Source organism: Equus asinus, chromosome 14 (assembly GCF_041296235.1).
Source record: "Equus asinus isolate D_3611 breed Donkey chromosome 14, EquAss-T2T_v2, whole genome shotgun sequence".
NCBI classification, from domain to species: domain Eukaryota; kingdom Metazoa; phylum Chordata; class Mammalia; order Perissodactyla; family Equidae; genus Equus; species Equus asinus.
Genome location: NC_091803.1, coordinates 42,468,884 through 42,487,416, shown reverse-complemented (window position 1 = coordinate 42,487,416; position 18,533 = coordinate 42,468,884). Strand labels below are relative to the sequence as shown.

Below are 18,533 nucleotides of genomic sequence, written 5' to 3'. Positions count from 1 at the left end.
GCCGGCAGGGCAGTGGTCTTTGCTGGCCTAACTCTGGTTCTGGTTTCTTTCAGGGAGGTAGCGTGTGAAGGGGGTCTCTGTTCCCGAAGGAGGGGATCATGGCCTCCATGTTGCTCACCCGGCGGCTGGCCTGCAGCTTCCAGCACAACTACCGCCTACTTGTGCCCGGTAAGCCCTGGTCCTGATGGAAGCCACAATCAAGACTGGGGATTCTGGGCTGGAAGAGTCCTTGGGGATAAAAGGACTGGCCAGCCAGCGCTTCTGGGGCTGTCCTATTATCCCCCATAAAACTGTCCCCATCACCACCCCTCGCAGCTCCCTTCTCTGTCGTATGCTCTTGTCCCCGGTGGACAGCTCTGCAGTGCCAAGACAGCGGATCATCCTGGAGCCACTCTCTTTGCACGGAGGTGGTGGCCCCAGCAGCCAGAAGGGCCCAGGCTGCCCCGACAGGGACCATCTGGGGAAAACACATAGCTGGGCTTGCTGCCAGGAAACACGAAAGCTACAAAAGTCTCAGTAATTGACGCAAAGTGTTCAAGGGCACCGGACAGGAGGCGGCGTCCCAGGAATGTCCCACCCCCCACCGCCCTCTCTCCACCTCTCCCTCCTTTCCCACACCCAAATGGCCGCCAGCGCCGGCTCACTCGGCCGCCACCATCTCTCGGGTGCCTCTGTTTCCCTCTGCCCCACTGAGGGCAGGCAGCTTAGCCAAGCGAGCATCCTGCGGGCATGACCTTGTGAGACCTCCCTCCCCATAGTCCCACCAGCAAGGCACGAGTGAATCCTATTTTACAGGTAAGAAAACCCAGGCTCAGAGAAGCGAGGTCACTCGCCCAAGGTCACACAGCCACTTGAATCCAAGTGAGTCTGGCCCCAAACAAGGGAATTACCAGCCCTCCTCCATATGCCTCCTGCGGCTCTGGGAGAAGGAGACACAAACAGGAGCCTCCTTTGGATGCCCTGCGCCTCCGGTCTGTCCCCAGGCTCTCAGAGCCCCACGTGTGTGGTCACAGTGTCCCTTGTTATTGTTGGTCCTGCCTGCCTTCTGATGGCCATGTTCATGGTTTGTATGTTGAATGTGGTGTTTGTGTCCCGGGTGGGATAAAAAGCAGGAGTGTTTGCTCCTCTCCCAGGAGTATGAGCAGCTTTTGTTTTAAAATAGACATCTTATTTTGGAATATTGTTCATGTACAGAGAAGTTGCAAAGGTGGTCCAGAGAGATCCCCTGTGCTCCTCGCCTGGCTTCCCTGTTTCACATCTTCCGTCACCAGACGCTCTTGTCGAAACTCAGAAACTGACCTGGTCCTGGACAGTGGTGTTAACCAAATTCCAGACTTCTGTTTGCATTTCACCTGTCTTCCCCTTAATGCCTCTTTCTGTCCCAGCGTCCAGACTGCATTATTCGTCACATCTCCCCAGTCTCCTCCCGTCTGTGACAGTTGCTCAGTCTTTCCTTGTTGTTCTTGACCTTGATAACCACAAGGAGTTACTAGTAGCTTTTGAGGTTGTGCTTTATTTAATTATAAGAGACGCATATTAGTGCTCACCCATAATTATGTTAAGAATCAACAGAAACCAGAACGGCACAGGTATGGCGTATGCCAAGCTGTCGGCGTGGAAAATTCATTCATTCCATGACTAACAGTGTTGATCACCTGCTCAGCGCTGCACTCGGTGCCGAGGACACATCAGTGGAAAGGGAACGTGGCCCCCGGCCCCCCGCATGGCCAGGTGGCACACGCAGATCCACTTTTGAAGGTCATTCTCAAGGACATCCAGGACTTCCCAGGGAGACAAGGAGGAAAGAGCAGTGGATTAAGACTCAAGGCTGGGCTACTGGCTTTGCCACTTGTTAACCACGCGAGCCGAAGCAATGGGCAGAGCCTCCCCACCCCTCAGCTTTGTCGTCAGGAACGTGGGGGTGACAGCAGTGTCCTCGCTGCTCCACCTGTCTCCTGTATCAGAAGAAATGGTCCATGGGAGAGCGCTTCACTGACATTCACAATAAGGTGGAGAGTGTCCTAACAGAAACGGAGGCACAATGCAAAAAAACGGAAATGGCTAAATCAGAGTTACTCGGCTGTGCGTTGTCTTGGTTGGAGTTGAATCCTTTTTTGGCATTCTTCTGCCAGATTTAGAAAACCATAAGATTTTTTTCTTTTCTTTTGGCCTACCAATTTGGCATATCTAGTATGATAGGTAGATAGGTGATAAATAGATTCTTTTTTTTTTTTTGAGGAAGATTAGCCCTGAGCTAACATCTGCTTCCAATCTTCCTCTTTTTGCTGAGGAAGACCGGCCCTGAGCTAATATCCGGGCCCATCTTCCCCTACTTTATATGTGGGACGCCTCCCACAGCATGGCTTTTGCCAAGCGGTGCCATGTCCACACCTGGGATCCAAACCGGCGAACCCCAGGCTGCCGAGAAGCGGAACGTGTGAACTTTACTGCTGCGCCACCGGGCCGGCTCCAGATTCTTTTTTTAATAGTAAAATACAGTGTTGGCAAAGATGCAGGAAGATTTGCACTCTCATACATCGCTGATGGGCTGGTCACCACCAGGGGATGGTTTTGAAATGATAGAAATAATCTCTTTTAATCTGTTTTGTCCTCACCACAACACCATAAGATAGAGGAAACAGACTTAGAGAAATTAAGTAACTTGCCCAGAGTCTGGCAGTTAGCAAGTGGCCGAACCAAGCTCTGAATCAAGCCAGTGTGGCCCCAGGACCCACACCCTTAACCTCTGTATTGTTATTTGTTGCCACATAACAAACATCCCCAGACTTAGCAGGTTAAAATAACACCATCTCACAGTCTCTGTGGATTAGGAGTCTGGGGGCGGCTTGGCTGGACCCTCTGGCTGTAGGTGTCTCCTGAGGCTGCCGCTGAGCTGTCAGTCGGGGCTGTGGTGTCTTCTGGAGGCTCGCCGTGGGAGCTGGGAATCCGCTTCCAAGCTCACTCACAGGGCTGAGGCTGGATTCAGTGCCGTGTGGACCTCTTCACGGAGCAGCTCACAACACGGGAGCGGCTTCCTCGCAGTGAAGGAGAGCAGGAGGGTGCCCGAGCCGGAAGGCACAGGCCGCTCCCACACCCGCCGTGCTTATGTGGAGTCTGCACCCACTGGACCACGGTGAAGCCGTTAACCGTGATGCTAGGTCATGACCTGAGGCCGTGTTCCCAGCGGCGTTGCTTCATGCCCGCCCCCGAAAGTTTGTAAACACATATTGGCAAATAAAGCACAGAGAGTGGAGACTAGACGGCAACGTGGTTATCTCAGGGTGTGAAAGTACACGTATTTATTTCCCCATTACTGCTGAGTGATATTTTCCTCGATGCTCGTGTTATCAAAAAATAAATGGGGTGGAAGTTGAGGGGATGATAAGATTTTTTTAAAGGAAAAACAGAGCAAACAACTCCAGTTGAACTTGACCTTGACTTTGACCGGCTCGCATAAGGAACCCTTGATGTTTGGGGAAAATGACGTTCATTTATTACTCTCTGTATAAAGATCAAGAGGATGTTAAAAAGGTTCGATGACTGTTTTTATGGTTTGGAGTTAAAAACTGACTGTGGATTGGCGTGGCCCCTGAGGGTGGTGAGCATCATTAGCCGACGCAGGGGGCCCGGCTGCGTTTACCCACAGTGCTGGGTCTCGTGTGTCACACCCCCCCACTTCTGGGCCTTCTGTTTTATTCATGAATGAAAACGCTGGGTCATTCAATATTAATTCAAAGTTTTTTTGCTTCCTTGTGCTACAGATAGTAATTTGCCTCTGTGGGAAGTGAGTTGTTTTCCTGCAAATGTTTCATTTCAAAGACCGGCATTCGATGAGATGAAAGGTATCATCAGATACTTTCATGGTGTCTAGGAAAGGAGAGGTCAGACAGACAAATTAGACAAATTTCCAGCTTCGTCGCTTACCAGCTGTGTGACCTTGGGCAAGTTGATTGACCTTTCTGAGCTTCAGCGTCTTCTTCTGCAACACAGGAATAATAATAACCTTTACCTCCTAGAGGGTTGTGAGGCTTAAAGGAGGTAATCCATGTCAAGCACTCAGGATAACACCTGGTACATTCACACATTCATCATAAGTGCATGATAAATGGATCTGCTCGTGTGACTTGTAAGAGAGCCCAGCTCCAGCGCCCCCGGCCGTCTGCGTCCCATCCGCGTATTCCCACTTTCCAATTCCCGAGAGATCTGATGGCTACGAGGCGACGTCAGGGCATTTTCTGGAGAAAGGAGGGAAGGACTTGCATGTCTTCAAGTGAGGACAGCTCTGCTCATTTTGAGTTTTTCACTTCCCTCTTTGCTGGAAGGAAAGAAAGATCAGCACCCGTTGAGAGTCAGTCTTGACCCAGTAGCCCTGAGTTCTGGCCAAAGATGACATCAACAGTTTAGTATAAAAAAAGTCACCAGTATGTCCTCATGACCCTGAACTCTCCGATAATGGAATAAACTCTTTGTATTTTAGGATCCGACAGAAGACGATAAAAGCTGGTTTCTTCATCCCTTAAAATAAGTATAGTGTTGGATTTTTAACTGGGCTTTATGTTCAAAGGGCTACACTTTATTACAGAATTAATTCAGAATCTTTCCTTGATGTCCAAAGCAGTCATGGCAAATTAAGAATAAGTTTAAGTGTTTTCTAATGTCGTGGTTTTGTCTGTGTGTGTGTGAGAGACAGAGAGACGGAGAGAGACATCCTGGCGCATTTCTTCCCTCTCTGAGTTTTAGTCTCCCCTCCCGCGTAACAGACACAATAACTACCCCACAGGTTGTGTAAGAATGAAATGAGATCACATGTATGATTGATAGGAAGTGTTTACGAGTCCCTAGTTTGATGCAATTATGGCAACCCAGGTCAGAGAAACTAACATTTCCCAACCATCAAACGGGTGCCAAGAAGATAAAAGATGAACAGGGACCCGAAAGGGATTTCTGGGGGCTCCTGGGGGTAAATCCTCACACACTGCTCTTGGATTCACCAACCTGACTTTCCCTCAGTGATCAAGGAGACTCGGGGCTGCCACTTCCCTTTTTTTTTTTTGAGGAAGATTAGCCCAGAGCTAACATCTGCTGCCAATCCTCCTCTTTTTGCTGAGGAAGACTGGCCCTGAGCTAACATCCATGCCCATCTTCCTCTACTTTATATGTGGGACGCCTACCACAGCATGGCGTGCCAGGCGGTGCCATGTCTGCACCCAGGATCCAAACCAGCGAACCCCAGGCCGCCGAAGCAGAACGTGCAAACTTAACCGCTGCACCACCGGGCCTGGCCCTGTGACTTCCATTTATGTCTCAGGAATACGCTGAGCTGAAAAGCCGTGTGGGGTCAGCCTGGGACACCCTCTCTATGTATATTACTCTATGTATGTTACTAAGCAAAAAAGGTGAAATGGGTCTCAAGAAAATGACTTATAACCAAAACTTCTTTTCTTTTTGAACAAAAAGCATCCATAAGTGGGGGCCACTTGAATTTAGACATTTGATTGTTCCCTCCTGGGTGATTTTTGATTGTCACAAATAGGGGCTAACTCAGGGGGAAGTGCTACCGGCATCTCGTGGGTGAGGCCAGGAATGCAGTTAAACATCCTGCAGTGCACAGGACGGCCCTGCACGACAAAGAATTATCCAGCCCACAGTGTCGGCAGTGCCAGGGCTGGGAAGCTCTGGTCTATGCATACATTTAGATATAGATTAAATTTTTACAAAATTTGGATAACTTTTATAATCTGACCTTTCACATGTTAATACCATGGGCATCTTTCCATGTCCATAAATATTCAAAATGTCAACCTCAACACTGTTAATGGGTGGATAATATTCCATCATCCGTGAAATGGTCGAATATGTCATATTCTGTTTAACTGCCCTCCATCCTGGTACACTTAGGTTGCTTTCTCTTTGTTGTTGTTAGAGCCAGTACTATTATGAATCTTTTTGTTATTCTTGTTGTTTTGGGGTTTTTTTTTGAGGAAGATTAGCCCTGAGCTAACATCTGCTGCCAATCCTCCTCTTTTTTGCTGAGGAAGACTGGCCCTGAGCTAACATCCATGCCCATCTTCCTCTACTCTCTATGTGGGACACCTACCACAGCATGGTGTGCCAAGCAGTGCCATGTCGGCACCCGGGATCTGAACTGGCTAACCCCGGGCCGCCAAAGCGGAATGTGCAAACTTAACCACTGCGCCACCAGGCCGGCGCCCTGTTAGGAATCTTTTTGACCTACGTCTTTGTGCACTGGTCCCACTATTTTCGTAGAATGAATCCTAAGAAATGAGATTGCTCAGTTGAAAGGAATGGGAAGCCGCATCCGCTTGTCCTCACGCCAGCAGGACGTGAGCGTGCCTGTTTGCCAGCAACTTCACTGACACTGGGCTTTCCAATTTTTACATCTGCGGTGTTCTTGTGGTTCCCGGGTCTGGCCAGATCCAGTGTTCAGCGCTGTCTGGCTGGGATGGGGTTGAGGTCCTGGCGCTGCCTCTGTTAGGGCCCTTGGGTGTTGGTTCAGGCAGGATTCTCGTTATATCTGCTGTCATCAGGGGTTCTCATCATCTTTGTTTACCACAGGACCCAGACACATCAGCCAAGCCGCAGCCAAAGTCGACGTTGAATTTGATTATGACGGGCCTCTGATGAAGACGGAAGTCCCAGGGCCTAGGTCTCGGGTGAGTGGAGCACACCTGAGTGGGATGTTTTGGAAAACAGCAGAAGGGGTCCATGAGGCAAGAACACAGCTAAGCTTAGAGACCTGTATTCTTAGCTGCTTTCAGAGAGTTGAGCCCTAGACGTCCAGGACGTTGAACCAGGCCACTCTGCATAAGAAGTCTAAGAAGGCTCCCCAGAGGAGATGTACCAGTTATCCAATGCCACAGTAATGCTGCGTAACAATCACAAGACCTCAGTAGTGTACAGATTGCTCATGCATCTAGGGTTAACCGGGGCCTGGGCAGGCGGCTCTGCTGGGCTCATCTTCATTCCTGGGGCTGGCTGGCTGTTGGTTGATCTAGGCTCGGTTTGTCTTGGTCACTGCAGTGACTTTGCTCTGCTCCGTGTGTCTCTCATCCTCCAGTAAGCTGGGCTGGGCTCATTCTCATGGCAATGGCCGAGGAGAGCATGCAGGGGTCTCTGGAGGCGTAGGGTCTGCACTGGCCCACCGGCTCTTCCACCTCATTCTGTTGGCTTGCTGTGAGCCCAGGGTCAAGGGCTGGGGCAGAACATCCCAGCAACAGTGGAAGAACGTGGCAATGCTATATGGCTCAGGGCATGGATAGGAAATGCCCTTGAACTTGATCTTGAAAGATAAAAGGGAGGAATTTGCCAAAGGAATGCATTGTCTTCTAGGAAAGTACTTGTGGACAGTCCATGGCATATGAGAGACTTTGGGTAGCTCTGAGCCCCTGGAGTAGATGTTAGCGTGTGAGATGGAAGAGATGCAAAATGAGTTTGATGAGGGAGGTTGAGACTTCTCCTCAAAGAACATGCTGCAAAACCTGCATATCACACATTCTGGAAGGCTGACTTACCTGGATTCTGTGTTGTGATGTGCAATACTGTTTCTAATGTTTGCATCTAAAAAAATAACAGTGTCAACCTCTTTAATACAGATTTACTTTTTTCTCGCATATTTTGTAGATTTTATCCAGTGTCATTTTTTTACCATGAAACCATACCCCTGTTTTCTTTTCTTTCTTACTTTCTTTTTTTTTTGGTGAAGAAGATTGATCTAACATTATTGCCAGTGTTCCTCTTTTTTTTTTTCAGTCTTCCCAAAGCCACAGTACATGGTTGCATATCCTAGTTGTACGTTCTTCTATGTGGGACGCCACCACAGCATGGCTTGATGAGCGGTGTGTAGGTCCACACCCAGATTCCGAACCAGCAAACACTGGGCCGATGAAGCAGAGTGCGCACCTAACCACGATACCACCGGGCCGGCCCCCATACCCCAGTTTTCATTGCAACTACTTGATAGATCCAGAAACCTTTGTACTGATGTAATTAACTGTAGTTATTTGGGACAGTGTATTGCTAACACAAGGAGACACTTTTTTCATGCATATTTCTCTTGAGGAGGGGTGGATTTTTAATTGAATAGTAGTAAAATACTTGGAATAATTTTTCATATTCTTATCATTAATATTATTTCTATTTTTTATGCAGAAATATATAATTTTATGACACTAATTGCTAATGTTTATTTTATGTCAAATTATTTTTAGAGATGAAGTCTCTGTAATGGTAAAGCAGCTAGCTTATGTTTCCCAGTTTCTACATAGAATTGCATGAATAGTTTATGGAGCTTTTGGATTATAAGTACAAATGGTTCTTTGATATGCAAATTAATAAATGCCTTGAGCTTAGGTTTTTTCATTAAATATTTTAGTTTATTTTATTGCTCTCTCCCAAGTGTTTAAATGTCCAGTCCGTCTGTTGTAGTTAGTGTTGGTTTAGCTGGCAGGATTTATTTCCTGCCAACTATTTATATTAAGCAAATTTTAAATGTTTATAATATTGTTGACTAAATAGCTGATTACTAATTTATTGGCATGACGGGGAAGAGCCCCAAGACTGGGGAAGACATGAACGATTTTAAGCTACTTTGGCAAGAGTGTGTCTTTGCTATAATGCTTTTGTTCTTCTTACCTGCAGGAGTTAATGAAACAGCTGAATCTAATTCAGGTAAGTGGGGCTGGGGTAGCCTTTCTTCCATTGCTTCTCTGTCACAGTTCCCCTGAGGGACGCAGACGCTAACTCTGGGCTGGCTCTTTTTTTAAAAAAAATGCCACTGACTTTCGTTCCAAACCTTTTTTTTCCCCCAGTTTCCCTTGTGATTTCTTCTTTGACTCGTTGACTATTTATGTGTTGTTTTCACTTCCACGATTTTGCGAGCTTCCCAAATTTCTCTCTGTTACTGATTTCTGGTTTCATTGCGTTGAGGTTGGAAATCACGTTTTGTGTGGTTTCAGCCCTTTTCCGTTGATTGAGCCCTCCTCCTGCCTAGCACGTGATCCATCCTGGAAAATGTTCCGCGGGCTCTAGAGAAGAAAGCGCGCTCTACTGTTGCTGGGGGCGTGTCCACAGGTGTTTATGAGATGCGTTGGTCTAGGTGTCGTTCGAGTCTCTTTCCTTGTTCATCTTCTGTTCGTCCTGGCTGTTCGTCCATTGTTGAAAGCCAGGTGTCAAGAGTCTCCGATTATCGTCATAGAACCATTTTCCCTTCAATTCTGTCGGTTTTCGCTTCATCTCTTTTGGGGCTGTGTTGTCAGCTGCTTCTATGTTTATAATTGTCATATCCTCTTGGTACACTGACCCTTTCATCATCATCAAACTGTTCCCTTTACCTCTGGGAACATTTTTTTTCCTTTGTTTTACGGTCAAGTTTGTCTCATTTTAGCAGAAACCATGCCAGCTTCCTCGTGATTGCTGAGAATCATATCTTTTTCCATCCTTTTCCTTTCAACCTGTTCATATTCTCGAATCTAAAGTATGTCGTGTGTAGACCACGTATAGTTGAATCTTTCTGTCCAGTCTGACAGTTTCTGATTTTTCACTGGATCGTTTAATCCATCCACAGTTAATGTTATTATTGGTATGTTATATTTATCATTTTGTTTCTCTCTTCCTCCTTTACTATTATTATTTTTTGCATTAAGTGAATATCTTCTAGTGTAACGTTTTTGTTTCTTTCATAATAACTATATACTTTTTATAAATTTGTGTTGATTTTTATTTTATTTTATTTTTTTGGTGAGGAAGATTGGCCCGGAGTTAACATCTGTGCCAACCTTCCTCTTTTTGTTTGAGGTAACATCTGTGCCCATCTTCCTTTATTTTGTATGTGGGATCCCGCCACAGCATGGCTTGATAAGCGGTGCATAGGTCAGTACCCGGGATCCGAACCTGCGAACCCCAGGCTGCCGAAGCAGAACACACAAACTTGACAACTATGGCACAGAGCCGGCCCTACATAATTACTTTATACTTTTTGGTTTTCTTAGTGGTTGCTCTAAGACTTACCATATACATCTTAACTTATGAGAATCTTCTTCAGATTTATATTGCAACCTTTGTTGTTGGCATATATATAAAACACACAGAGAAAAATGCATAAAATATAAATTCACAGCTTCATGAACTATTACAAAGCAAATCGGCCATGTAAGCACCCCCAGGACAAGATATACGACGTTGCCAGGACTTACATATACCCTCCATGTGTCCACAGAACAGGCAGGTCCTGATTTGCTTCATTAATTCCACCTTAATCCTGAAAGCCTGAGAATCCAGGGGGTTGCAGGTGAGCCTGACTCAGTCTCTTCTTTCCCCAAGAATGCAGAGGCCGTGCATTTTTTCTGCAATTATGAAGAGAGCCGAGGCAATTACCTGGTCGATGTGGATGGCAACCGGATGCTGGATCTTTATTCCCAGATCTCCTCCGTCCCCATAGGTAAGAGCTGGGAACTCAGTCCTCGGTGTCCCCTCTCTCTCTTAGCAGTGGCTGTCCAGACTGGATGCTCCTTGCAGCAGGCACATCCCTGTGTGTTGCCATTCATGTCCCTAAAGGGCAGAGAAAAGGAACAAGTAATTCGTAGAAGGTGTGTTACTAGGGACTTCACCTGTCTTCTCTCATTTACTCCTCCCCAAAACCCCACAAGGTAAAGTGTTCATATCCCCATTTTTCAGATAGATAAGCAAAGCTTGGAGGGCTTAAACAGCTTGCAGAGGAAGCAGAGCTAGGATGCGAACCCAGGTCTGTGTGACCACAGTGTCCCGAGTAAGCTGGCTCAGGTTGGGTTTCCTGGAAGAAGAGCCTGAGGCAAGGATTCTGTGCAAGGAGTTTATTGAGGGAGAGCTGTCAGGAGAAAGGGGAGGGAGGGAAACAGCATAGACGCGAAGAAGGATGAGCTCCCAGCCAGAGACCAGCCTGATCCCATGGGGGGCCCTGGAGCATGACTTGCACCCCAGATTTCATCCCAGACTGAGGCAGAGGCTGGCCTTTTTGTGCCCTCTGCCCGTCAGTCATTGCCTGTGAGCTGTCAGAGGGAAAGATGTATGTCATCTCTTGGGCAAAGGGGCTTCCGTTCACCAAGGACAATTTTCCAGAGAAGGAGGCAACGGGGGCCACATGCAGCAGCTGGGAGAGGAGTGGCCTGCCTGGTGGGACACCAGCAGCGTCTGGTCTCCAGGCTCACCTCCAGGCCACACGGAGCATGACTCGCTGCTATCGGCGGGCACGGCGGGCGACAGACAGACAGGGCTGGTTTGGACATGCAGGTCACTGCTGTTTGTGGTTTGGCTGGTCGATGTTCTTCAGATGGATTCCCTGCTGTGTTCACGGGTCTGTAGGCTGAGCGTCTGATGAAGCCTGGCCCTTTGTGGACGATACCGGAGCGCCCTCCACTCCCCATCAGCAGCTCCATCCGCCCCCGCCCCCGGCAGCCTGGGGCCTTTCCCCCGAGACCCCAAATTCGGTCTCCACCCCTCCTCTGCTTTCCCCAAACCCAGTCCCTCAAACCTATTTCTTTCCCATCAAGATGCAGTCAGACAGTAAGCAGGTGACTCATTCTTTTGGGGAACTCCATCCTTTAGAGATGCCTTGGCCTCTGAAGGCGTTTTGGAGTCTAAGATTTACAAACCCCTGTCTCCATCTTGTGTTGGAGTGAAAGCGATCGGATCTTGAGTTACCCTGAGTCCGAATCCCGGCCCCACCGTATATTAGCCATGGCACTCTTCCCAGTTAACTCCTACATCCCCCACCCCAGCGCCAGGGCCCCTCATTCCCGTCCCCAGCCAGCCAGCCAGCGTGCGTGTGGGGTGGGGGATCAGGCCAGCTGCAGTTGTTAAAAAACTAGAAGTTCTAAAAGTTCTCTCTCTGGCCAGCTTTTCTCCTGTATCTTCAATCTTTGAGACGATTTTTTTTAACTAGAAATTATTGAGAGTTGACAGTATGCCTGGCATGTTGCTCTGCCTGTTATCCCGTTGAATCCCCGTAACATCGGGTCTTTTAACATCACCTCCAGTTTACCCATGGGGACCAGCTTCCAGAGGTTACAGGGTTTGCCCAGCGTGTCCAGGGAGCCCAAGGATTTGAACCCATGACTCTGCCTCCCAAGCTGCCTTCTGTGATAGCAGCCTCCCAGGGGCCGCCCCTGCCCTGCCTCGCAGTGTGGGGATCCCACAGCATCAAAAGCCCGGGCGTAGGACTTCCCCGATCAGAGGGACCAGCTCTGCTTCCATCCTTCCTCCTGAAGCCAACCAGACAAGCTGCATCTGTGGCTTAATAAGCCTTCCCTGGAACCCGCTTATCTACTGAGGCAGAAGAGTCGCAAACACCCAGGCAGCGTGATAAAGACCCAGAGCTGAAAGGCCTCTGGCCAAAAAACTGTTGGAAAAAACCCACAGAGCGCTCCTTCCTTGAGTAAAGAGCGCATTCCAGCCCTGGGCCCAGCAGCCTTGGAGCGGGGTGGGGAGGGGTGGGGAGGGCTGGGGAGGGGTGAGGAGGGCTGGGTGGGGGGAAGAACGTCAACAGCGCTCCCCCTCTGGTCCACGACCACCATCCCCCCAACATCCGTGCTCCCCGCTGCAGGCGGAGTGAAACCACTAGGCTTTTCAAGTCTGTTCGTTCTTTCTGATCCATCGAGGAGGACATCTCCCCAGTAGTGCTGGGTCTTTAACCCCTGTCTCAACTTGCTCATCTCTTCTTCTGGAGGCTTGGGCGGGCCTCTTAGGGTAGTGACGTAAAGTCTCCTTCCAAAGTAAATTTATTTAAATTGAAAAGTGAACCGGTTTTAAAAAAATAAATATGTTAGATGCGTGATAAAAATTGTGATACTTGAAGACCAAGAGATTTTCCCCCAAAGTCTGCTTCCTGCTCCGAGATTCATCCATTAGTCTTTTGTCATCTCCCACAGTTTTGAGTTCTTGCCTGTGTCGCTGAGTCTCCATCTTATTCATTCATTCAGCTAGTATCTATTGAGCTGACCACTTGGCCACTGCCTTTGAGGGTCTCGCAATGTGGTCTCCTGGCCTCTGTGCCTCCTACAACCTTGTCCTTCCTGTGGGACTTGTGGCCGGGATTAGGGATAATGAGCAAAAATCCCCTCGCATAATAGATGTTCAATAAGTGGAAGTAAAGGCTTTGACCCCAGGATATTCTGACTCCAGTTGTTTGCACTACTGTCGGGCTCCCCCTCTCCTTTACAGTAAAAGCTTCCATTCATTGAGCATCTGCTCTGTACAAGGGACTTGCTGGGCGTTACTGCTAATCGTGGCCGCAGCTGATTGGCTTTTGCGGGACTCTAGGTTGTTGTCAAGCCGGGAGATGTTGGAGGGTCGTGATTAAGAAACGTGTACGTCGGTCTTTATGCACATGTGCAGGGGAAATTCATACAAGGGCAGTTGCTAAATCAAAGGGTATCTTGAGCCTTATCGTGGAAGGTCGGGCCCAGTCTGGACAGTAAAGTGGGCGGGACTCCGGGAATAAGCAAATGTGTGAAGAATCGGACGTGCTGGCCGCAGGCTGCAACAGTCACTCACTCAGTCCTTGAGCGAACCCTTAGTGCGATTTGACTCACCCAGCGGGCACCGGGGGAGAAGGCGAGGACCACGTTTGCAGTTCTGCTGCCAGCCCTGGTCTTGCCTTAACCTTGCATTCACCTCCCCTTATGCTGCTCTAGTCCAGTGGGTCTCAAACCTAAAGGAGCATCAAAATCACCCAGAGAGCTTGTTGAAGATTTCTGGGCAGCACCCTGAGCGATTCTGAGCCTGCGGGGTCTGCGTGGGCCCAGGAATGGGCCTCTGTGTCCGCAAAGAATAAAAAGACCCCTTCGCGTGTGAAGAGAGTTGCAGGGTTGGAAAGAGGGCAGGGCAGGCTATGGGGGAGGGGCACAGGGACCCCAAGATGCGATGCTATCTCTAACCATGCCCCCCTCCCCTCAGGTTACAACCACCCTGCCCTCATGAAACTCGTCCAACAGCCTCGGAACGCGGTGAGTCCGGGTAATGCAGAGTAAAGCCCAGACGTGTTCATGCAGATTCAGAGGATGCCTGGGGTGGCCTTTGGAAACAGTCTATTCATTCATCCATTCATTCATTCATTCATCCCATAAATATTTATGGAGCGCATACTATGCACTAGGCACTTGGAATGCCTTGGTGAGCAGAAACACAGCACCCTGCTCCCATGGAGTCAGTCAATTAGCCACACATGTAAGCAGAGATTTGCCACCATATTAAATTCTATGTAGGGAGGCGAGTGGTGCTGTGCGGGCGTAAAATAATGATGGCAATAATAACAGTTAACATTGATTAAGAGTGTAATACGCATAGACACTGTGTCCAGCACTTCACAGCTCTAATATTGACACATCTATGAGGCAGATGCTGTTTTATTCCCATTTTATAGATGGGGAAACTGAGGCACAGAGAGGTCAAATATTTGTCCAAGGCCACACAGCCAGAGGAGGTGCTGGGAATAAAACCCAGGGGAGCTGGGCTATTCAGGGATGGAGGGGCTGGAGTCAGGGCACTGTTCCCAGGGAAGTGACGTTTGAGCTGAGATCTGAAGGGGGAGAAGGTGCTAACAGGTGACGAGCCAGCGAAGAGTGGTCCCGGCAGGGAGAAGGGAGTGAGAGGAGACCTGCTGTGGCGAGCTTGAGGAACAAAAGAGGACTGCGTGGCCGGAGCAGGGGGACCCGGGAGGGATCCGAGTAGGCCTGGAGTGGCAGGCAGGGGCCAGGCGACACGCAGCGTCCCACCCTCGGCACTGTTGGCATTTGGACCCTCTGTTGTGGGGCCGTCCCGTGCACGGGGGGATGTTTGATAGCATCCCTGGCCTCCACCCAGGAGATGCCAGTAGCACCCTCCCCAGTTATGACAACAATGAAAATGTCTGCAGACATTGCCAAACGCCCCCCTGGGGGTGAGTCGCCCCAGTCGGGAACCCCCGTGTGCCCTCAACACACCTGTTCGGTGTGGTCTGTATGTGCATGATGTGGGATATATGGCCCATTTAGATGGCTGTGCTTTCTACATCACAAGCGTAAGATGCTCCCCCCAACCCCGCTATTGGGAACACATAAGTTACAACTGGTCCCCACAGCATGCCCCCCGCCCGTTACTGCTCCCCAGACCAGGTTGGGTGGGCTGCTCCCCTTACCGCCAGCAGCAAAGATGCGTTTCCTCCAGTCTTTGTTGCCACGTAAATGGAATCATGCAGTGTGTGCTCTTTGTCATGTCTGGCTTAGTTCCCTCAGAATCCGTCTGCGTGATTTATCCTTGCTGTGTAGAGCCGCAGACCAGCGTATTCTCGTGGCTTTAGAGCGTTCCGCTGTGTGAAGATGCTGCGATTAATTTACCCCTTCTACTGTTGATGGGCATTTGGGTCATTTCCTACAAAGATGGCTGCTGAGAACGCTCCAACGCGTTTCTCGTGTTGGATCCACTGCGAGGCGTGGGGCTGCTGGCCGCAGTGCGCGCACGCGGTCCGCTTCGGCAGACCCTGCCAGGCACTTTCGGAGTGGCTGTGGGACCCCCACTGCCTTCAGCGGTGTGAGAGTGTTCCCGTGGCTCCACGTCCTCACCAACACCGAGTGTCATTGGGGGGCTTGCATTTTACTCAGAGAGCAACACACTCGTCTGCACGTGACAAGGCGTGTGATTCCCGAAGAGAAATCTGAGAAAAGCCAGTGAGGAAGGACAGCCCAACCCCATTAGAGACTGACTCCCCGGCCTTAAACTTTCTTCCCTTTTAACGGGTAGAGTTGAAGATAATAGGAAATAACCACATTTCCCTCCTTAGAATGGCTGTGCCCTGCTGGGAGGGGCTTGGGGCCGTTCCTGGCCTCTATCCGTTGACAAGTTCAGGGGCTGCTGCAGGGGGATCCGCCAGCCTTCCTGAAATGTCTAGCGAGGCTGTCTGTGGCCTGAGGCTCCGCGGGCGTGTTTACATTCAAAGCCCGGCTTTGTTTCGAAACGTTGTGCGGATCCCAGATGCCTCGGCAGTTGGTGCTGAAAAAAATGTGTCAACAAACATGTCACACACATTTGCCGTGTCAGCTGTCTCCGGAGGCTGAACCATCCCCCCAAAACACGTGATTTGGAGGGCTGGGGAGTCTGATTGGCAGGATGCCCCGCCCCCACCTGTCTCTGCCAGGAGCCTGGAAGCCTCACTCCATCCTTCCTTTCCCCCACCTCCCCCTTACCTCTCACCTTTCACCTCTTGCCCAGTCAGGAACCAGTCCTAGCTCTACAGCTTCCACTTGGATTTTTCCCCAACAGCCCCTCTCCATCAGCCCCCTCCCACCCCACCTCCAGACTTCAAACCATCCTCTAAAATGCAGAGTGCGTGGTCCCCGTTCTGGATACCCACTGCCTTCAGGATGCTTCCCAAACCCCTCTGCTTCAAATGTGAGCCCGCCCCTGCTTCTTCAGCCTTATTTCTTGACATGTGTTTGTCCCCCAATGATTGCTTCAATCTCTGCTTTGTCCTGGGCCCTGTTCTCAGTTCTGGGACTCGGTGGTGAGATCCCAGGCTGGATCGCAGTCCGTGCTGACATGGTCCTGCAGAGCTCTGGGTTTGGGGCAGGGTGAGGGGAGCACCCCGGCACAGTCTTAGAGAAGTGGCAGCTGACGGCCATAAGCTCCGCAGGGTGCGCCCGGGGCATGAGGCCGGAGGAGCATCGCTTGACGTCTTGAGTCTTCTAGGTTCTTGGCCGGAGATGCGCTCCAGTGGTGGGTACGGTATTTTCGCTGTCTGGGGCAGCTTCCTGCCAGGTCACTGAAGTCCTGAGAAGGGGCCCATCAACTCTTTTGTACCCTAACCATGTCACCCTTAAGCGCCAACATAATTATATCATGTGGCTGCAAAAAATGAAGCCATGTTCCCCTGGATCCAATATCTGGGTTCTGTTTACAATTTCTTATGTCGTCAGGGCCACCTCATTACGTTGCCCACAGTTGGACGTTGCACGTGCACAGTCACATGGCAATGAATGATGAGCGCAGATGATATCCGTGGCCCCTGGGATGGACGTAGGGCAACTGGCCTGGTCAGGGATGATACATACCATCCCTGTGACCTCCAGACCTTCCCCCCTGTGTGACTGTCCTTGTAGACTGAGCTCCTGCCTCGTCTTATGCCATGCGGTCTCACCAGCTCCTCACGAGCACCCAGGGAGGGGCCCCATTTTGGCAGATGAGGACTCTGAGACCAGAGAGGTGAAGTGACTTGCCCCGGGAGGTTAAGTGATTGCACAGCCACTTAAACCAAAGCCCGTTCTCTTCACGCTGCGCTTGAGGGCTGCTGAGTCTGACGGCAAGGATTCTCGAGACCTGTCCTCGTTTGATTCTGCTCCTCAATATCCCAGATATCTTCTGTCCTTAATGTCATGCTTTGCTGAACAAGAACACCACCCCTACGTCTTCCCCGGGCCCAGACAGACCGTCAAGCTGCCAGCCAGCCCGGTCATCCGCTGTGTGAGCTGCTTCCCCCGAATCCGATGATGGCCATTCGCCTCCACCCTGATCTCATGATGGGCTTGATTTCTTAGGAGCCCCACTAACAGCTCTGAGCCAAGAGGAAATGCCCCTCAGGGACCCCTACAGGCCAGCCCAGGTCTCCTGGCTGTGCCAGGCAAACTCGTATCCAGCATTACCATGTTCAGGTGGCGGCTGCCTGTGGGGTCTGGCAGAGGATGGAACCTGAAGTCAGCAGACCTGAGTTTGAGTCGTGGTTCTGCTCCTTCCTGTCTGTGTGACTTGGGGCAGGTTGCTTGACCTCTCTGGTCCTCAGTTTCCCCATCTCTGTAATCAGGAGAGTCAGCTTCCCCCGCTACTTATCCTAGACCCAGTCGGGTGGTCACAAAGCAGAAAAAACAACAGACATGTGAACCTGCCGCAATGTCTGGTGGTCCAAGATGAATTCCACAGCCACCAGGAGGCTGAGTCCTGGGGCCTCCCTGTCCTTGGGTTTCCTCCTATCCGATGATGCCACTATTTGGGTTTGCGTTGATGTTATTACACTGATTATGTCCAAGAGAGGGAGAGCCCAAGACGACCCTAATCCTGGGCTCACTACAATCCTCCGTCTTTTCTCTAACTAAGCATTTTTACTTTGGATGAGGTTCAGATTTATAGACAAGTTGTAAAGACAGTTTCCGTCTGCCTCTCACCCCAGTCGCCCCAGAGCCGACACTCACCTCTCCACGGCACCCTCGTCAAAACTGAGACTCACGTTGCTACGTTACATACCACAGACTATTCAGATTTCCCCAGTGTCCCACCCACGTCCACTTTTCTTTCCAGGACCCCATCCAGGATGCCACCCTGCACGTAGCACAATCCCTTTTTGTTATCCAAATCCACTTCCCGGTGAGCTCGCTGTTTATCCATTGTACAGACCCCCTGGGCCTTTTCCCGCTTCCTGCCCCGGGGCCCAGCTGGACCTCAGGGCCAGGACGGCTCTGCTCATTCCATCTCCATTTCCATTTGTGTCTTTTCTATAAGAGTGGACACGTATCCTTATG

At 50.1% G+C, this 18,533-nt stretch overlaps 1 protein-coding gene across 3 annotated transcripts in view; it reads left to right on the top strand.

Annotated features, from left to right (window-relative positions):
- Positions 1–18,533, top strand: part of ABAT (4-aminobutyrate aminotransferase) — an 88,986-nt gene that overhangs the window by 49,195 nt on the left and 21,258 nt on the right. For all 3 annotated transcript variants that reach the window (XM_014849953.3, XM_070484948.1, XM_014849954.3), the window contains exons 2-6: positions 54–168; positions 6,577–6,674; positions 8,659–8,688; positions 10,339–10,456; positions 13,948–13,997. In XM_014849953.3, the coding sequence (XP_014705439.2) occupies positions 99–168; positions 6,577–6,674; positions 8,659–8,688; positions 10,339–10,456; positions 13,948–13,997 (366 nt within the window). In that variant the 5' untranslated portion in view covers positions 54–98. The remainder of the gene's footprint in view (positions 1–53; positions 169–6,576; positions 6,675–8,658; positions 8,689–10,338; positions 10,457–13,947; positions 13,998–18,533) is intronic.